The sequence below is a fragment of the Bemisia tabaci genome, chromosome 4, assembly GCF_918797505.1.
Source record: "Bemisia tabaci chromosome 4, PGI_BMITA_v3".
In the NCBI taxonomy this organism is placed as follows: Eukaryota; Metazoa; Arthropoda; class Insecta; order Hemiptera; family Aleyrodidae; genus Bemisia; species Bemisia tabaci.
Window position 1 is genome coordinate 3823708 of NC_092796.1, and position 19991 is coordinate 3843698.

At 37.5% G+C, this 19991-nt stretch overlaps 1 protein-coding gene across 2 annotated transcripts in view; it reads right to left on the reverse strand.

The window, feature by feature from the left end:
* Positions 1–19990, reverse strand: part of LOC109031219 (uncharacterized) — a 20055-nt gene extending 65 nt beyond the window's left edge. Inside the window, exons 1-12 of one of the 2 annotated variants that reach the window (XM_072299173.1) lie at positions 19779–19990; positions 18460–18657; positions 17182–17240; positions 16318–16501; positions 15778–15950; positions 14556–14694; positions 12377–13094; positions 8672–8808; positions 6430–6590; positions 4991–5401; positions 1063–3411; positions 1–197 (exon numbers count right to left, since the gene is read on the reverse strand). The exon at positions 1–197 is cut by the window's left edge and continues 65 nt beyond it. In XM_072299173.1, coding sequence (XP_072155274.1) covers positions 1–197; positions 1063–3411; positions 4991–5401; positions 6430–6590; positions 8672–8808; positions 12377–13094; positions 14556–14694; positions 15778–15950; positions 16318–16501; positions 17182–17240; positions 18460–18654 — 4723 coding nt within the window. In that variant the 5' untranslated portion in view covers positions 18655–18657; positions 19779–19990. The remainder of the gene's footprint in view (positions 198–1062; positions 3412–4990; positions 5402–6429; positions 6591–8671; positions 8809–12376; positions 13095–14555; positions 14695–15777; positions 15951–16317; positions 16502–17181; positions 17241–18459; positions 18658–19778) is intronic. The other variant, XM_072299174.1, reaches the window with a different exon arrangement.
* Between the last annotated feature and the right edge of the window lies 1 nt (position 19991).

Below are 19991 nucleotides of genomic sequence, written 5' to 3' on the forward strand. Positions count from 1 at the left end.
AAACGGAAGATGGTCTTGAATTGTTAAACTGTTGCAGAATAGGATCTAACAGTCGGAAGGGCACTGATGGTTGCTGACTAGTTGATTGACTGTCCCTATTACTAAGATTAGAGTTGCTTCTTTCATCACCTCTGAACAGCTCTGCTGATGATACTGTGGATGTCTCATGACCTCGTTCGATTGCTGCCACCAAGGATCTACTCAGAAAAAAAAAGAAAAAAAATACAAAAATTCATGATGCAAGGTGAGCCAAGTCATAGATATTAATGGAAAAATTAACACAAAACATGCTTGGATACGATTACTTCCAGATATTTAAATTTCAGAATGAATATTAAAAGTTCACACGCAAAGGCTGGAAACCTTGCATTGAAAAGTTTGAAAAACGAAATACTTTCAGTCGAAAGGAGCCATGTTTAATGAGAGACAAGAGAATATGCGATATGCCAATATCTTCAGAAGGAAAAAGTTATCTTGAGGAGTCAGAGGGAAGGAAGTGGAAGAGGGAGTCAGATGTTTTGAGAAAAGGCGAGTAAAAATGCTTCCTAAGAACGGTACGGGGTCCAAATTGTTTTTATTCAAACTGTCATAACTTCCTCTATTTTTGACTATATGAACTGATCTTGGTCTCAATCAATAGCTTTGAGTTGATCATTGAAATGAAACCAAGATTAAGTCTTAGGTTTTAGTTTTTTAATTTCAGAACCCATCCAGGTACTTTTCCGACAGCATATTAAAACAGAATTTTCAAAAAAAAAATATTTAAAGCTTATATCTGCGACTTATAAAGCTGAATATTATCAGATTAGAATGCAAAGTCATGCCTTAATCTAAACAAAACAAAATAGCGTGTTTTCTGTTGAAAACGCAAATTGAGATTTTTTAACTGAACTTGCCAAATCTTTCACATCTTAGTTTGAAGAAAGTCCCCATTTCTAGAGGATGTTCTTTTTTATTAATTTGAAATAGTTCATGAATTGCAGACTCATTTGTTTCCTATGATTGAGGAAATATTGTTTTATGAATAAAATAAATTAAAAGGGAGCAAGAGTGTTTCCTTACCTTAGCCCAGAATGAGCTTGCATGGTGGTTTGGCATAGCCTGCGCAGATCTTCTCTTCTCTCTCTTCGCCAGTCTTCTGGATCACGTATGCATTGCGTCCGTCTAATTGCATCTCTCATTGCCTGCGCTCTTCTTTGTACTTGATCCATACTGTCTCTCATTTGTCGCCTTTGTTCAAACATTCTCTCGTTCAACTGCCGCCTACTTTCGTCTAGCCTCTCATTTAACAACCGTTGACTCTCCTCTAATCTTTCGCTTAACTGTCGTCGACCCTCCTCTAATCTGTCACTCAACTGCTGTCGACGTTCTTCTCTCTCCCCCAATTGTCGATGATGCTCACCCATCCTTTCAGTCAATCGCCTGCGGCTCTCGTTCAGTCTACTTCTGATTTCCTGGCGTCGCGCATCAATGCTTTCAGCTAATTGCCTTCTACGCTGATTGGCGTTGACGCAACGTAGTCTTTCCCTTAACCATAACAAGCGATGGTTCCTCATAAGATCTCTTCTTCTCCGGGCAAACGCTCTTGGATGTGACCTTCTATTTTCAGCAGGTGGGCGTTCATCATTTCTGTTACTAGTCTCTGACAACCCATTTGACAATCTCTCAGGCTCCCTCTCCTGAAGTGGTGTCGGTGGAAGGGATGTCTCACTAGCTAGCTCTATCAAGAGTATTCGCTCTCGTGCTGCCAGTCTACTTGCATTCACACTACTACTTTGCCCAGTTTCACTCCCTTCAGGTTGATACCCTAACTGTCCGAGCCAAAGATCTATGAGGTAAAACAATAGCCTCAGAATTTTCTGCAAAACAGGAACACCCGCTAAACGTTCTTCGTTGCTTCTGGCCTGTGACAGCCTGCTTAATGCATCTTGAAATAATTGAATATGAGTTCGAATTTCAGCTCCAATATCCAGAGCTGGTCTGTTTTCTGGAGGACTAGAACCATCAACATTTCCAGAGGGGCCTCCAAAAAGGCTTTCCATGTATCTACTTGAGTCCGATAGTGTAGCCTGTAGACGAGCAGCAGCAGAAGTGGGTGGATCAATCTGAGGAGCATAGTTGATTTGATTTCTGAAAGATCTATTTATTGAATCTGTCCTTTGTTTCAGTACTCTAAACAAGTTTTGCAGGGAATCGTATGTTGGATCTTGACTATCAGAGTCAGAACTGGAAGTTGAGCTAGAGTCTGAAGAGGAGGAGCTTGAACTAGATGTGAGAAATAGGTCGTTCGATGCGAGGTCCGCTCTTGACCCAGGTGAGGGTGTGACTAGATCAGGTCTCAGATCACATGTTGAACTTAAAGGTGACACTGTGCGTGATTGTAATGCGATGCGTGCAGAGGACACAATGGAATCCAGCTTCCTTTTCAAGCCTATCCTTCTTGTTTCTTGCGAAGGACTTGTTGTTCCAAGTTCTATAGTGGGTGTTGCACCTGCTGTTGTTCCTACTTCACTCACTGGACCCTGCCAAGATTCATTCGACGATGTGGATGAGCTGGACAGAGAACTACTCTGCTTCAGCGACCCAAGCAAGCTAGAAGCAGTCACAAATGCAGGTCTTAACTCATTATCAGCGCCAAACGAACTGGTTCCTGACGAACCTTCCGAATTCACTCTATCAAAACTCCTGCTATTGGAGGGACTTGAAGTTTTATAGCTGCTTCCTCTAACCTCAGGTGAGTCTTCTGAATTTAGACGGTTAAGACTACTCCCAACACTGGTGGAGTCTGGAATCTGACTATTGTTTTGTCCTCTGTCGACTGAACCTTCAGAGTTCTTTTCTGGACTCTCACCGCTCACTCCTGAGTCTGACTTTCTCCGCGGTTCAATCTTAGAGCTCCCTGCATCAAATTCACAGCTCATGCTTCGACTAAGCGAACTACCGACTCTACGGATATTTGAAACGATATTATTGATTCTTTCACTCAAGTCTGCAGATGTGTCACTACTGCCAACATGACTGGTTTCATTACCCTCAGCTGGTGACACTCTATTTGATGGGTTGGAATCGTTGTTGTTTGATGGTGTTTCATTGGGTTGGGTTGAGGAACTTGGCTGCCAATGGTTGGATGTGAATTCTGTGCTGGTAGAGCACTGTTCTTTGATTTGCCGTGACAGCTGCGCAAATTTTGCTTTTAACTTTTCAAAGTAGCTGAGTTGTTTCCTGTCAGATGAATCTGCTTTTGGATGCTGGTCGTTGTTCCCTGCATCATTTATGTTACTGCAAGAAGGTTTTGGTGAGTGAGTGTAGCGTTGGAAAGCTCTTGGTTCTTGACTTGAATCTGATGCTGGATTAGAACTACGATTTGCGTCCGATAACTGTCTCAACGATTTAATTCGCTCCTCAAAATACCTGGAAAAATTTTAAAAAAATACTGTGAAACATTTCTTGAAACTTTTGACGAAGGGTTTCTACAAGGGAAAAAGCCGGCTATGACGTAGGTATCATTATTTGTGGCACATTATTTAATATTTTACTAGGTATGACATGATGAAATCTCAAATTTTAAGATAGATATCATAGGATACATTGGAATTGATCAAGATTTCAGTTGAAAACGCTAGACTAAAAAAAAATAGCTAAGGACTTCCTGATAACGACGATTTTGAAACTCCTGACCACTTTTAAATCAAAAACACGCTTTCAATCTGTGAACAGAGGGTTTCCAAAAATTTCCCACATATGATCTACAGCACCAAGTCTCCCCAAGTGACATTTATCATTTGAGTTTCAGCCAGATACGACTAGGAAGGTCTGACTTGCCAAATTAAGGCAAAGAGCTAATATTTCTTGAGCTTTATAATTTCCCCTTTGAGCTTAACTAATTACGTCAGACATATTGACAGAAGAATTTTCATTGCAGTTACATAATGTTAATAATGTTATACTCTACTTTAGAGTACCTTTATAGGGAGAGTATGGACACATCCATTTACGTAGCTCTCAGGGTCCAAAAGGGCGACAACAAGTAAAACAAAAATCACTAGAAGAGTGCCACTGCCAACCTATGCATTTTAAAGATAATCAATATGGCCGATAGTGCATTGTAAACAAGCATCTTTAAAGATCAAGTCCTTGAAACTGAGAAAATTTAGGCGAAATCAAAGTGTTATATGTGCTTTTATAATTTTTGATTAGTGTACTCACTCTCGCATTGTGTAATTGTGAAAATTAGTACCACTGGATGATTCAAGTTCATACGTTGGCTGCCCCTTTGAGCCCCAAGAGCAACATGACTTGATCAAACCTAACCTCCAAATTTTCGCCGTGTCCATACCAAAGACATAAAGACGGAGTGCTAAAAGCAAAAAATGAAGCTACTTTTCAACCACCTCTACTATTGGCTAGAGGGTTGGCGGCAAAATCGGGACAAGTCTGGAATTCAAATGTAGCGCGGGAACTGAATAAAATTGCATACAATACAAAATTACCCAAATTCACTTACCCACATATATTTTCTTAACTTCAGGTTATTTTTGGTCTGTCATCAACCGATTAATTTCATTTGGAAGTAACGGTCATCTAGGACTGTAACGCCCTGTTTGAACCGGCAAGACCACCATGAGCAGAAGAAAAACTAACTTTATCTGAGATTCTTGCTTGTTACCGAGCAAAAATAGGTGTATTATAGTCACCATCCCAAGTTTCTTAGTATCTTCGTTTAAGAAATTTAAAAGGCATTTAGAGGGAGAAATGTGGAAAAATCAAGAGGACAAGTTCAAATAAAATGTCCGTTTGCCGCCATGGATTCCCGCGCTCATTTACATACTCACACAAGCACCCAACGCCAAACCAGGCTTCACTTTTTTCCCCGTGCTTTTCGATACGAACCTCTGTCTTTATGTCTTTGGTCCATACTCTCCCTATAAAGGTACTTTACCCTAATTTTGATCAAACTCCATGAAAAAGTGAGGGATAGAAGAAAGATTACCTTCGCCTAGCAGACTCCCCACTTCTCATTTTAGATCTATAATGCGCTCCTGGCCACAGACGTCTACTTGAGGAGGGACCATCTCTTGAAGAATCTTCTTCGGCGTTTGTGCGAGACGTGCTCTGTTCGCCAGAAAGGAACTCTATTGAGGAAGGCACTCGTGATGGTCCCTCTTGCAGATCAGAGCTGAAGGCACTGCTCAACGTTCCGGGACCCCAGTGGCTGCTGCTCGCACCGCCCATATCACCGTTAACCCGTGAATTGAAGTTTATTGATGACAGAGGTGACTGCAGAGGTGGGTCGTCTGTCAAAGTTTGAAAACGGGAAAGTCTTGTATGTAGCCTCTGCAGCACCTCTTGGAGTCTCTGTCTCGTCGAAGGTAACAGGAGACGAGTTGTAATGCGACTACGACTGAAAGAAAAAAGCTCCATTATTGCGAAGGTAAATCAAAATCTTTTGGCAAAGGGGTCAGGAATCCTTGATAATTTAAACACGATACATGAAAAATGAAATTGGAACTAATAAAATTGGCTGGTTGGCGAAACATCTCAACAAGAATTCATTAAAGTTGATGAAATTTTTGAGTTCTGAGAAGTTTCGATACCATCTTTGTTTTTACTAATGCCAGGTATTTTCAGTGTGTACAAAAAGATGAGTTCTGACACTCTCACTCTAAATGCTTCTTATGAATTCAGCCGAGGCTTAAATTTAAAAGAAGGCAAATTACAAGAGGAAAGTACCAAAAGCTGAACTAGTGTTGTTTATTTTTTTTCGATTTTTGGAAGAAATCGATTTTTTGCAAAAAATAGTCCATTAAATTGAATCGATTTTTTGCACATGATTTTGCTGCTGAATCAATTTTTGACTCACAAATCGAAATGTTTCGATTTTTTAGAAACAAAAATTTTACTCCTGATTAAGGAGGCATTAAGCTTATATTATTTTTTAAAATTAAAACAGACCATCGACATTGCTCCAATTCAAGGGACAATGAAACTCAACGCTCACGATCAGTGAAGCGAGAATTTAAGAATTACAAACAGCACAATACTTTTCCTAAAAATTATTATTTTTTTCGGAGTGATTTTCTTGAAAATCGATTTTTTGGCCTTGATTTTTCGGCGAATAATCGATTTTTGGGAAAAAATCAACAACACTAGCTGAAACTCTCAAAATATCCAATAACATTCACATTTTAAGAGTCAGCAACTTGCTTTTCTGGATTTATAAACTTCAGTCGAATGGATGAATCTTCATTTTGAGTCACCAACAGTAGTCTGAATACAATGGTAAATACTTTAAATGCATCTTTCTCAAAACAAAATTTTTCCACATGGATCCCTCTTTTAAATAGCTTCTCTGTTTCCCTTTTGAACAAATATCGGTGACTAACTGATGAAAGGGAATGGGATAGCTGATTGAAAAATAAAAAAGATCACCTAATTTGGCGCTGCAGGTTATTTATTCCCATTCTAAGACGAAGTAAGTTTGAAGACGAAGTAACGATTCTGAGTTGCTGGTCATCGGACAATGGCTGAAGTACTAAGGGGGCCAAACCCTGCATTCTGTTACTTGGTACTGAACTTGCGGAGGATGAATCCTGCATAATCATAAAACAAGTCATTAAGCATCTTAACGAGAAGTGAAGAGTACAATAGATGAAGAGTATAACCGATATGAGAAGGTTGCTTTTTATGAAGTTTTTCTAGATCATGACAATAAAATTCCATTTGACAAAACTTGCTGAAATCACACAGTCGACTGGGCTAAAAAGTTTGTTCATGCAGTGATTTGTCAAGTTCCATGGTACTTCAAGCCGGTAGTATGTTCAAACCGGATTTTTTTTAGAGGAATGCTACAATTTTTGAGCATCTTCATTAGGTAGATAGTGGAGTATAAGCATTATCTATCCCTCCTTTTTTCCCCAAAAGAACACTTTTGAAAATTAGGTGATCATGTGTCACAAATTTTTAGTGTAAGGAATAAAAAAAGAAACAAGATACAGTAGAGATAACAAAGTAAAGTGAGAGGAGATAAATGAGTTGACTTGAGCTGAAGTAAAACTAATTTTTGGAGTAAAATTTTTAATTGCAAAGGTTTAAACTTGAAACCAATTAGAACACTTGAACCACGCTTTACAAAGATCATCTTAAAATTGAGATCTCTGAGTCCTATAAAACTGAAGAGCCAGACAGTTATTGTTAAATAATGTTCTATGAACACTTCTAACTTAAAAATTATTCAGAAAATGAGCAGACAGAGCGATAAACTTATGGAATGACTGAGTGAAACCTAAAATAAGTAAATCTATTTGACTGATCATACCATTCAAATTCTTATATTCTGAGGCTCCAGTCATGACAGAAGAGATAAATAATATGTATTTAAGATTCCATATCATTGAAACCACAGGAAGAAGTGGAGGGACTCAACTGCTTTTATTCTTACGACAGATAATCGGTACAAATTAGAGACAAAACTGACTCATGTCTGTATCAACAGTCTATTACAGAAAGTAGTTACAAATGCAAAATTTCACAAACAAATAAATACATGAAACCAAGCAGTTTAGACTAAAACATGGATTTAACAACAATCCTTAAATGAGAGATGTGTGCGATCAGTAGGCTAGCTCATATCTGTAGCACCAATGCAACATTAGGATGGATTAAATAGGTTTAGAAAATTAAGGAACAAAATTCTGACCTTTTAAGGTAAAAAAAATAGGGGTGAATCAAGGATAAGATGAACCGTGGCAAAAAGGTTAAGGCATGGCTGAAAGGAAACTTCTGGTACAATTTGATGAAAGTTTTGTTGATTTTTCACCAGCCCAATACAGGGTTATGGTTCAAGTTATTATGTGATTCAGCATGTTAGCTTTGATCCTAGAAAATTATTTAAAAGAACTAAGTAAGGGTTGCTGGCTACCAACCATGTATTACGATTATACGATGAAAATATTTAAAAAAAATTTTATTGATGCCTCCTTGACCTCTTTTAAAACTTTAGTTTCAAAAAATGTAGAACACTATGAATCACCAGTCTTTTTTATTCTCGGTCTGGAGAATAAGGAGCTTTTTTAATCCTCAGGACAAGTTTTGTGATGGCACTTAATAGTAGGTATTTTTTGTTTAGAACTCAAGTTTATAAATTCTAACGCTAATTGGAGTAGAATGGAGTAGAAAAGCTGAAGTAATATAAAAATCAATTTGGCTTTTAGCACCTTTATTTTTCATTTCTTTCCTCGATTTCAGCCAAAGTCACAAAAACATTTTCAAAATTTGATGATTCCACTGCGGCAAAATGTTTATCATTCAAGGCTACAGCAAGAATCATAGTTTTTCCCAAACTTAAAAGGCCCTATTGAAATTTTACCTGTGTTTTAATGGGGATATAAAAAACTAAATTCAGCATTAAAACCATTCACATTGCCAAAACTTCGAATTTATATCAGTAGATACTGGAAAAAGCCCAAATTATCTATGCTTTCAGAGGCTCCCCCAAACATTTCTGGATTTTCCATAATTTTTTTTTTCTATTACTCTCTGTGCTGAGACACACACTGAGATAATTAGAGGCAGGAAAATTTTTTGGTCCATTAGAGTACTTTGTTGATATTGAGGGCTGAAAATTTAAAATAAAGTTCTCGTAAATTGTCAAGCATCAGGGTTTGATACTCACAGATCTGACATTGATTTGGCTCAAAGCTCTTCTGGTCTCTAGGTAGGTGAGCGACCTTTGAAGACGTCTCAAACGAGATTGCAGACGAGACACGTCTCTAATAAAAGATGCGCTTTGAGCGCCACCAGGAGTCATGACTGAAAATCAAAATACGTATCTCACCAATAATCCTTAGCACTGAGGTACAATGTTTTCAACGCTTGCATAAGCCAGCAAATTTTAGTAAAACTTGATATCGACAAAACTAAAAATTGTATTGAAATTAATTATTAGCTCTCACTTTTAGAGATGCAAATTTTGAGGGTTTAGCTGAGAAAACAATCGCACAAACTTTGAATAAAAAAATAATTTCTCATCATCGTGGAAACGTTGACTTTCAAGACTCAAAGTTGCACAATATTAGTGAGAAGAAAACTTTGCTCAACTGACAGTTCAAAATCTTTCCACCATGAGAAATTTTAGTTCAAATATTGGAAAGGAACAAGGTAAGTTTTCAAGAGAGTAGTGATACACTGTATTACCATATTATTCTTCATTTCATAACTTTTTGATTATTTTACATATTACATGGCAAGGCGCATTTATCAACTGACAAGATAGGGTCGATAAAAAATTAAATTTACGGTATAAATCTTCTCTTACTTTATCAATACTTTTCGCTGAAATAACACTACCTTTAGCGACAAAATCACCAAGCTACCCTTCAGCTGATTACCTAACAAAAGCCTTGGAAAACATTCCAATACAATCAGTCTCTTGCAGAGGGTCAAAAGACTGCTCTTGCAACATTCTTGCAAATTTCTTGCAATATTCCTGTGAGCTGAAAAAAAAATAATTTAAAATCCTAAAGTTTTAAGTCCAAACAATAAATCAAAAGTCTAGTAATTTTTACACAGAGAAAAATCACTAGAATCTGTTGAATTTTTTTGTCCTCAGGCTGCAAATAACTGAAAATTCTGAGATAGGGCAATGGATTCGTGCCTTTCGAAATGAGGATAATGATTTACAAAAATTGGAGTCCGTAACTTTATTGTGATTTAGTAGACAAGATATAAGATCCTTCTTATCTATTTTTTCCGTTGCATTATTGACTATTTTCAATTTTCAATGAACTTCAAAAGTCAAAGAGCTTTACACAAAAATGAGCTTTTGCTTGCTTCATCTTAAAAAACTTAAAAGTAAGACCACTTAAAGATAGTGTCTACTAAACCTGGATTGTCATTCAGATGTTATCAGAGGGAGTTTTGGCATAGAAACAAACACACAAAAACAAAGAAAAGAAAAAAAGGAAAAATAACAATGATTTTTTCAAGTCATGATCTAAGTATTAAAAGACATCTTGAATCACGTGGACCGTGCATCTGGCTTGATTTTGTACAGGCCAAGCGTTACAAATTTCTCGAAACTCCATGTGGGTGGGCGGGGAGGGGGTGAGAGCATGGGTCCCAAGCATTGGAAGAGACTGCAAAGAAGCAATGGAGAATTCATTTGCGCACTCGGGTTTTCGCAAATAACTCGTTTTGAGTTCGTTTTTAGACAAAATTTTTTAGGACAAAAGTTGTAGAGCATATAATTTTACACCTGAATTGCAAAGTTTCGCTTTTCCAAACTAATTACCACCCAGAAAAAAGCCTCAACATTTAACAAAAATTCACTGGGGCCGCTGCTGCGCATGTGCAGATGTGCGCAGTTGGGACACACAAACTCACCGATGCAAGGTCGGTGCACTACATTCATCAGTCGGTGCGCCATGGGAATTTTTGAAAGTAGTAACACCTTCCGTAACACAGGATGCACGGTCTTAATGATTCAATGTTTTTGAAATGCCATCACTGAATTCACCCATAAAAGTTCAGGAACTAAAATCCTAGGTATTTTGTTAAATTTTATCTGAATTTTTTCTTGAGGCTATGATGCTACATTACCTCTCTCTGCCAAGTGAAGTAATGTTGAGGCAGAGGAAATAACTTTACAATATCTGAATATTTCTTCATTGACGCCATAAATGACTCTGTACAGACTTTCCTGACTAGTAGACAACTAAAGGCTTTGTTGCCTCTAAACAACTAAAATAGATGGAACTAAGCAAACAAAACATAATTTGGGCTCTATTAAATAGAAACTATCTACTTTAGCGATGAATTCAGCTTGAATTGCATGGAAGCTGGGATTCGGGTAATTCTACCCTTAGGTACTGCTACAAATTGAAGAAAAGGGTTAAAAAGCTGAGATGGTGCGTTTGGGCATATAAGATGTTTTTTTATTACAGTGGAGGGTGATAATGCAGTAGCACCCCAGTTACCTAGACTTGCTTTAGCCAGGCGCTTGCTAAAACCAGGGTCTTGACTTGAGTGGACGGTTTTGACAAAGGTTTTCCCTACTTTAATGGACAAAGTGACCGCTATAAATAAAAAGAGAAAGGAAGGGTGTAAATCCCGCTATCTTTATTAACCAAAAAAGTGTCAAGACGTAGGAAAGGATAGAGGCACAAAATAAAATGTTGTTTAAAATTTGATGGAAGTGGTTACATGGAATCTGACATAAATAGCCATAGCTGCTGGTTGTCTTATTAAATTAACAAACTAACAAACTGAACTTTGTGTGGTTAGCAGTCAATAACGTGATAATGAGTGAAAAAGCCAAATTACTGCGCATAATGGATGAATTATTTAACTGATTTTACTTGAAGCTTTACTTCATTGTCAGAGGAATGACATACGTATATTACAATTACAACATAGCAAATGCACAAATATATACATACACTCCATGGTCAGTGAAACGCATACAGAAGTATGAGAAAAATACATTGAAGAGACCACAAGCGAGAGTAAAACTATTACATGATACTTTGGACAAGTCAACAAAGCTTCTCTTTCCATATTTCGCTTTTCCTCTCGATCACTCTTCTTAATTGTTGACTTTTCCAGATCCTTGTGTAATAGTTTTACTATTGCTTGCAGATAACTTGTATGTATTCTCTTAAATGTATCTTCTTCATAGTTGCTTATGCGTTTCACCGACCATGTAGTGTACCAATATTTTGTGCGTTTATTATTTTGTAGTTGTAATTTGCGTATGTCGTGCCTCTGATGATGATCAGCATGATCGAAAAGCTTCAAATAAAACAGAATAAAATACTCATCCTCTATAAGCAGTTATTTGGCTATTTTGCTCATTATTACATAATTATTACATATAATTTATGAAGGTAGAGAATCAAATGTTACCGCAGTTTTTTGTATATTTGAAGCTACAGCGCAATTAGTCTGATTATCATGCGGTCATTGCAGTCCTTGCTTCAACCAGGGTTTTTGCTTATGAGGGGTGTGCCTGATCTTGTAATACTCAGATAACCGGGGCCCTCCTGTAATTATATTTTCAGAAGAGACAGTGTGCTCATTTGACTCAATAGAGTAAAGTGAAAATAACATTTGGCAGTCAGACCTCCCAACAGGAAAATTAAAAACATCTACAAGACTTTAGAGTTTAATGGTCATAAGTTTTTCCAGATGTTCCCCATATCTGGTTCCTTGATTACGCTTGCACCCTTACGGTTCTGTTCCTATCTTTAACTAACATACATATGTTACCAGTCATAAACTTTTGCACATGTCTTTGTTCAAAATCTTCAATGCAGATATGTCCTGTTTGCTTAGTTCCATACAAATAATCCTAGACATGTGGGAGTAAATTTGTAAGTACCTTCGTTCCCGGCAGAGTTGGTCCTAGTTCGTTCTGACCTCAATGGCCGTAAGGGTGCTCTGGTCGGTAAGGGTGCTCTGGTCCAACGCGGACCATTTCTCCTCGGTTGACGTTCAGCAGTGCTGTTCATTGGCAGTTCCTCATCAAAGTTCCTGCTCCACCAGCTATGTCGACTGCGAGCAAACGTTTCACGGCTTACTGAGTAATCGTGGTCAGTAAAGAGGGACTCATCCCTTTCGTTCCAACCATACTCACCTTGCTCATCGAAAAAAAAATCAAGCAAAATCCTCCAATACTCTACCGAACCAGCCTGCTCACTTTCTGAATAACTATGGTCACCATCAAACTGGTTCCGCTCCGACTGACTCCTCACGACTGAGATAAAATCATTAAATGTGAAGTCTCGGTTGCCAAGCAGGTAGTTTTCGACGGCGGTTCTGTCTCTTTCTCGTGTGTTCAAATTGTTAGAATTAAAGAAAGCTCTGCGTAGATGATCTACGGGTGAACCGAGTCTACGTACGTTAAGTGGTCGCAGATTATGCCTTGGGCTCCTAAAGGCCTCTTGAATTTGGAGCCGCCGCGCTTCCCACGCTGCTTGCCGGCGCGGTGACGTATGCCAGCTAAGTCGGTCTGCCAGAAATGAGGATGATAGTGAATCATCAAACATACTACTAAAACCAAAACTTTCACGCGGAGCGGGAGTAGGTTGACTCTGTCTCTGAAACAACAGTATCATACGGTAAGTAAGAGGGAGTAAACTTGGACGAGAAAATTTTAAAATAAAGGCCTACTTGCACAAGAATCAGAAAAAATTGCAAGGCAATGTGAATTTTTTTTTGTTCCTAAAATTCAGAGAAAACCTCAAAAAAGGGCTAACTTTAGAGAACAACTGAGCAAATTCTAAAACTATGCACCTCAAGTTTGTAGGCACTTGCCATCAGTTTTCTTTCTAGCTTAGTTACAGGATTTTGAACTCTTGCTTCTGCTTCATTTTTCAACTTGTGTTTAAACTTTTGAACGAAATCTGGAGAAAATCTTTTTGAGACAGCAGAGAACAAACACTTGAAATTGCATGCAATAATAATCACAAACACTTGAAATTGCATGCAATAATAATCATCAGTCATCCTTCAGAGGAGTAAAACGTAATACAACAACTGTAAAGTCACAGACAAAGATGCATAGCTCTGCAGTTTCACCATCATTTTGCTACTCTCAAAAAGAAAAAGGAGTAAAAACCAAAGAAGAAAAAAAAAATTGATATCTCCAGATCAGTTTGAGCATTAATGTTCCTGTTTGCACTCGAATCATCAAAAAATATACCCTTTACACTAAATGTGTCTTTTGAGAGTCAAGATTCATTATAAGTTTCTTTTAAAGATTTTCGAAAACAAAAAGTGAGTTAAATGAGGAAAAAACAAGTAATAAATATTTTTTAGGACAATTTCATGTCATGTTTTTGAAAACTCAATTCATTTAACTTCTGATTAATGGAGAGTTTTAATTATAAAATGTAACTCCACATCACACTACTAAGTACAAGGTTCCGTAAATTCTTTAGGCTGTTTGAGCTGCTTAAGAAATACAACCAACTGAGTAGACTTGAAGTACGTAAAATCACATGATAATCACATTGAACACATCAGAAGTGTCTAATTTCATTCAAAAACACAAAAATTTGCTAAGTCTATAATACGCATGTTTGGTTCTACCGAGTTTGTGGGCACTTATTTATTTGTTGTCGTCAATTAAGTGTGTGTTTTTAATGCAATATGACAAATTTAAAGTCCACTCACTTGGCTGTACCATTATCTGGCAATAAACCTTTTTTGCTCTGTTTCCATAACTAGGGTGTCTAGTTTTTCTTCATTTCGGGAAATCGTGATGAAATCCTAATTTTTCCTATTTTTTGACTGCTAAATCCTGATTTCATAATTTTTCATAATTTCATGATCAAATCGTGATTTCTTGCTGAGGCAAATGTAACGGCACAAAAATAGCTTGATAAAAAAATCCGCTCAGACTGCTGACTTTTCTCAAATCCTGATTTTACGACTGATTTTTCCTCAAATCCTGATTGACCTCAAATCCAGATAAAATCGGGAACATCCTACTGCTAGACACCCTGAACTGTGCAAAAAGTGTGTTGTTGAAACCGGAATGAAATGCATAGATTTACCTCACTGAGCATTCTCCTTAAACAATCCTCCGTGTCATTCTGCGTTGGATTAGCTATTCGGTCCCACTGGGATTGAAGAGGAGATACATTTGCTATGCCGGTGATGAGTTTTTGACCAAGATGATCAAATGCAACATATCTGTGGCAATCAATTAGCACTGAAATTATACTATCTAAAAGAATTCGTTAAAAATGCAGACATTGACAAGTGTCTTGAAAAAAATATTCTTACCAGCACGAAACATTTTCAATTACCCTTACATTAATTCTTCCTTTCTGATTGATTACTGTCTTCTTTCACCATTCGTCTCAGAGGGAGGTAAATAAAACTGTGTTGCCCAATCAAAATTCCTTCAGGATCTTGCAGTGAGATGCGTGCACAGTTGTTTAAGCCTAAAATGGAAATATTCTGTTGAGCTCTTCGAAAATAAAATCGATTTTTGTGTTTTTGGCGCAAGAATGGCCTTCAAAGACGATCGACGATTCAATGGCGATGGGGTGTGCATACATCATTTTACACATGCACACCCCATCACCATTGAATTGTTGATCGTCTTTGAAGGCCATTCTAGCGCCAAAAACACAAAAATCGATTTTATTTTCAAAGAGCACGACAGAATATTTCCATTTTAGGCTTAAATGACGGTATATGCATCTCACATCAAGATCCAGAGGGCATTTTGAGTGGGCAACACAGTTTTATTTACCTCCCTCTGAGACAAACCGTGCTCGGGTTTGATAAATTTTGCTGCACCTGTGCAACCACAAAGGTGAGACGATCGTTTATTGTAATACCTCACCCTCAAGATTTGAGCAGTTTCAGATTACTGGTTACCTCTCCTTTAAACTACGTATCATGCTACAAAAAATAGAGTTTTATAGTTAAGTAGCGTCCGATTGACCTCCAGCTACTAAGGCAACCGATGAGAGGCATTCTCACTCATCATCTGATCAAACATCACTTACCAAGGCATAAAGCATTTTGCTTCAGTACAGTAAAAGCTAGTCGAGACGAAATGTGAAGGGACCAAAGAAAATTTTGACTTTTCAACCTGACTGTTTCTACGCTTAACACAAAATTCTGGAAGAAATTTTGACATAGACGGAATAAATGAATAAAACCGTCGGACTTGGCCAAGACAAGTTTCAAAACTCTGCCACCATCGAACTGACTTCAAAAAAACGTCTGCCCCATTTAGGAAATTTTGAGTCAGAAACCAACCTGATTTTTTCTTTCTCATGTCCAGTGCGACATTTGGCAAAAGGCACTCTTTCATTCCAGTCCCAGAAGTAAAGTTCATTGTAAGTTGCAATGACAAGCACCCGTTCAATAGGATGGAAAGCAAGAGATGCTATCACAGTGTGGCAGTCAGATGTCCAAACTTCACTTCCTCCCTTCCAGGAACAAAATAAAATAAAATAATTATTAAGTCAGGAAATAAAAAGGGCCAAAGCAATATCATACGAATACACAGTGTAGTTGATTCTCAGTAATTCTTAAATAGTATGGTGGCTACCATGAGCATGAAACTATAAACTTTTCAGTAGGGGGAGGAGGGGTGGGGCATCTCATCAAGGGGGCTACAGGACACCCTCAACTCCAAATGGGCCGCGTTAAACAGAAAGGAACCAAGACACATCAGCTATTGCCAAATTTAATTAAATTTTCTTGTCAACACTTACTAATTAGAAAAAAGTTGGAAGATGATTCCTTGTTAAATACAACAGCGATGATCATTGATAGAGCTAAATGAATACTTACATGAAGATCCCAGACACGTACTTCGCCTCCAAGGCATCCAGAGGCTAGGATCTGATTTGATGATGGGTGAAACGCTATACACCATGGTGTTCTGGGATGACCATTTAATGTTCGGATTGTTTTGCAAGTTCTCACATCAGTTACATAAATAGAGTGGTTACCATGGGTTGACGCCACAATTTTCCTAATTTGGAGGACAATTTGAAAAACAGTTATACATGGAGTTAGGAATGAAAGGATGAATTTATCCAGCCGCAGATTGTGTGATTAAGTCCCGACTTCTGGGCCTGTAAGACTTTAACTTTTGACTGACTGGTTGAAGTTGAGCACGAAACCTCCGATTAAAAATTTGATTTAGATCTTTTTTATTATAATTTTTTAAATTGAAATCACACCTCAAAATTACTTACTTGGATATTTAATGCAATCTGAATCATCATTTTTGTTTGATAGCTTTCATCAGATAAGTTAGCAGTTCTTTATTTTTGACTGTCGCCTGCAGTAAACCGATTTATGTACCTGCACTTGGCATCGGCATTGCCAGCATTGCTATTGGACAACCGTGATACAGTTATTTTCAAATTAAAAGTAAACAACTGTCAACTTATATAATGCAAATTTTACTCAATCATAAAGAAGTCTCAAACTTTTTGCTTGCCACAGGGAAATACAAACGTTCATTCTGAAAAATTAGTTCTTCAGAGTGAACTAACGTCATTTTTTTTTTCTTTCCCACATACTAAGGAGGAGTTCTGAGTCGCTTGAAGCGACGGTTGAAACTGTTGAAACTAACTAACTGTTGAAACTCCTATCTTTTGAAACTCACTACCTCATTGAAAATAAATATTTGCACATGTGACTTACCCATCAGGACTGAAGACCATCAGAAAAGTAGACCTAGCATTTTCGGGTAACTCAAATTTCTGAAAGCATGAGAAAAAAATGTGCTCAGAAATAATACGGACCACAATTTTCTACAAGAGTTTGTCAAAAAAACGGATGAAAAATCAAAAAAATATGGGGCAACTAAAGAGAAGGAAACCACAAGACTTAGTTACCCGAGACTTTCTTAAAATTTAACTTCCCTCATTTGTGTATCGCCGATACCCGCCTTTGTCGGCAGCAATATTGGCCCGCATCTTATGAGCAAAGTTCCTATTGGCAGTAGGAGTCTTAAATCATTATTACTGGCTTTTGCCACTTTTGCACTCTTTTTCTTGTCCGTGCTGTATCTTATTCATGTTTTTGTTTTTCATTTTAATTTGTATTCTTATTTATTTATTTATTTGCTATTATTATCTATTAGTAAAGGTACTAAACCTTCATTTTACTTTCTCTCATCAATTTTCTTACCAATTTTTATAAATTTTTTATCTGCTTAAAGTGGTTCATTATTGTAATACTGTCTGTTACATGTTAAGTTTAAATTTTAAGATCCGCAAGATCTAAAAATGTGTTGTAATCCAGGCACTTTACTCTAATTACAAATAATAAGAGAAAAAGAAAAAACCGGTGCAAATTCTGGACATGCCTTCAAAATTGTGGAGGCTAAGAAAGTTTTCGGTGGTTTTTACTTCCAGTGGGACCCTGCAACTGTAGCTCACATTCACTCCTGAATTACTTCCAATTCTAGAAGCTAACACTTACTTCATCTTTTCGTGGATACATAGCACATTCAAAGAATGTAAAATTTTAATAAGCACACTGTTGCTGAGAGCGTTTTTAGTGGCACTGTGATAATTTTTGGGTTAATGGGTAGCAAAAGGGTTGTAGAATAAATTTATTCTACTGAATTTATTCTGCAGCACTTTGGCTACCCACTGGCCCCCCATAAAAGCACATTATAAGTATGGACACTTTTTCAAAAAGCCACCAAACTGCAGAACTTGAGTTTTTCACTGCACTGAAGAACATTGCAGAGGTGTCTATGAAAGAAAAGGAGGCCTAAGACTATTGGCACCCTTGACTTTGAAAAAAATATTTTTGCTTACAGAATTTTTAAATATTTGATATCTATCATGATGTACCTGCAGACTAATAACGACAGTTGTAATTAAAATCTATAGACAAGATTCATCCTTAATATTCAGTGGACCTGTTTTAGAAAACTTAGGGGAAAAGAGATTACCAACAGCAACTTACATGTTCATTGAGACTCTTCTGAACAAAAATGTCTTCCGCTGCCCATTCAAACTCTTTAGCAACTTTAGCACCTTGAGATCGAGATCCATTCTCCCGTATAAAACATGCTTTTGGCACGCTCCGATTGATGGTGGAGTAAGGGTGTTTTCTCTTGTCCAAATCTGAGTTAGCATCTTCATCTTCAGAGTCAAGCATTCTCTGAGAACATTCATAGAGATAAAATTGAGGACAATGTTCAATAATACCAACACCGCATTGCCGGTTTCTTGCAAACCAACAATGAGCAAGTTTATCGATGGTGAATTGGGCAGTGAATTTTTGCAATAAGTGCTCTTTCAGCAAACTTATGCCACTCAGTCGCATTGTGTACCCAAGGGGCAACAAATTAAACATTGAATTTTGAGGTACCCTCCTTCCAAGGATGTAGAAAGGTGCCATCAAAAAAGGGAGCGTGGAAACAGAGGACAGACCAAGTAACGAAGCAAGAAAAAAAAGAGCAGAAGAGTCGATTGTTACATGGCAAACAAATTTAAAAGCAGTCACCACTGTATTCCTATGTGAGAAGGAGAACAATGAGAAAAAGTTGCAAAATTCCAAAATTTGAGTGAGGATTAGAACGACTTCTGCCACCCTTGAACGTGTCGGTCGGACGACCAGAGGTTGAATCATTGTGCATATTCGTGAAGAATGCTGCTGAATCATAGATATATTAATATCATAATTCATAATTAGGTGCTGAGTTTGAATAGAGAATTGGTCATGGAGACAGGTTTCCGTGCGCTGAATTTCTCGCCAAATACTGACGTTGATGACCAACAGAAAATCTGCCGTCCTAGTCCTTACTTACATTTGGTTGCAAATTGAAAATGAGACTAACAGAACTTGCGCTTTATTTTAAAAGTCAGTTAACTAATTCAGCAAGAACTCCGGAGTCATAGATATTGCTAGGCCTCCGTGTTTGGATCTTGGGACCTGCATTTGGGGATTGCTCAGCAGACCTGACAAGGTAACACTGAGTCGGTATCTTAGTACCTCAGTGCTTAAAAATTAATGTGATTTTGATTCTCGGATTTGCTGGACCAAAAGTTTCGAATCAATCTATGGAAAAAAGAAAAAATAACACATTCAACTTATAGTGTCACCGAGAAAATGGAGGGGAGAAACCTTTCGTCTATTCAGGCAAAAGAGGCTTTGGAACAGATGTTGAATCGTACGCATGTAACAGATTCATGATTAATACTTACTTAACCAGAATGCAACTAAGGTTGCAGCTTTGAGGCTCGCCTGGAGAAAATGAAAATTTCAAAAAATTATCATACCTGTTAGGTGTCAGATTTTTATCAGTCTTGAATGAAGGAGTGAGCTTATCAATTAATTCTAAAGTTAATTACGATCTACATCACAATCTCTATCACACCTTTGAAGTAAAATTGCCTCAAGAATTTCGGCCTCATCAAAATTATGCAGTCTGAGAAAACTGATTAGGCAGGTAAGAAATAAGAAATGGACAAGAGAGAGAAGAGAAGAGACTT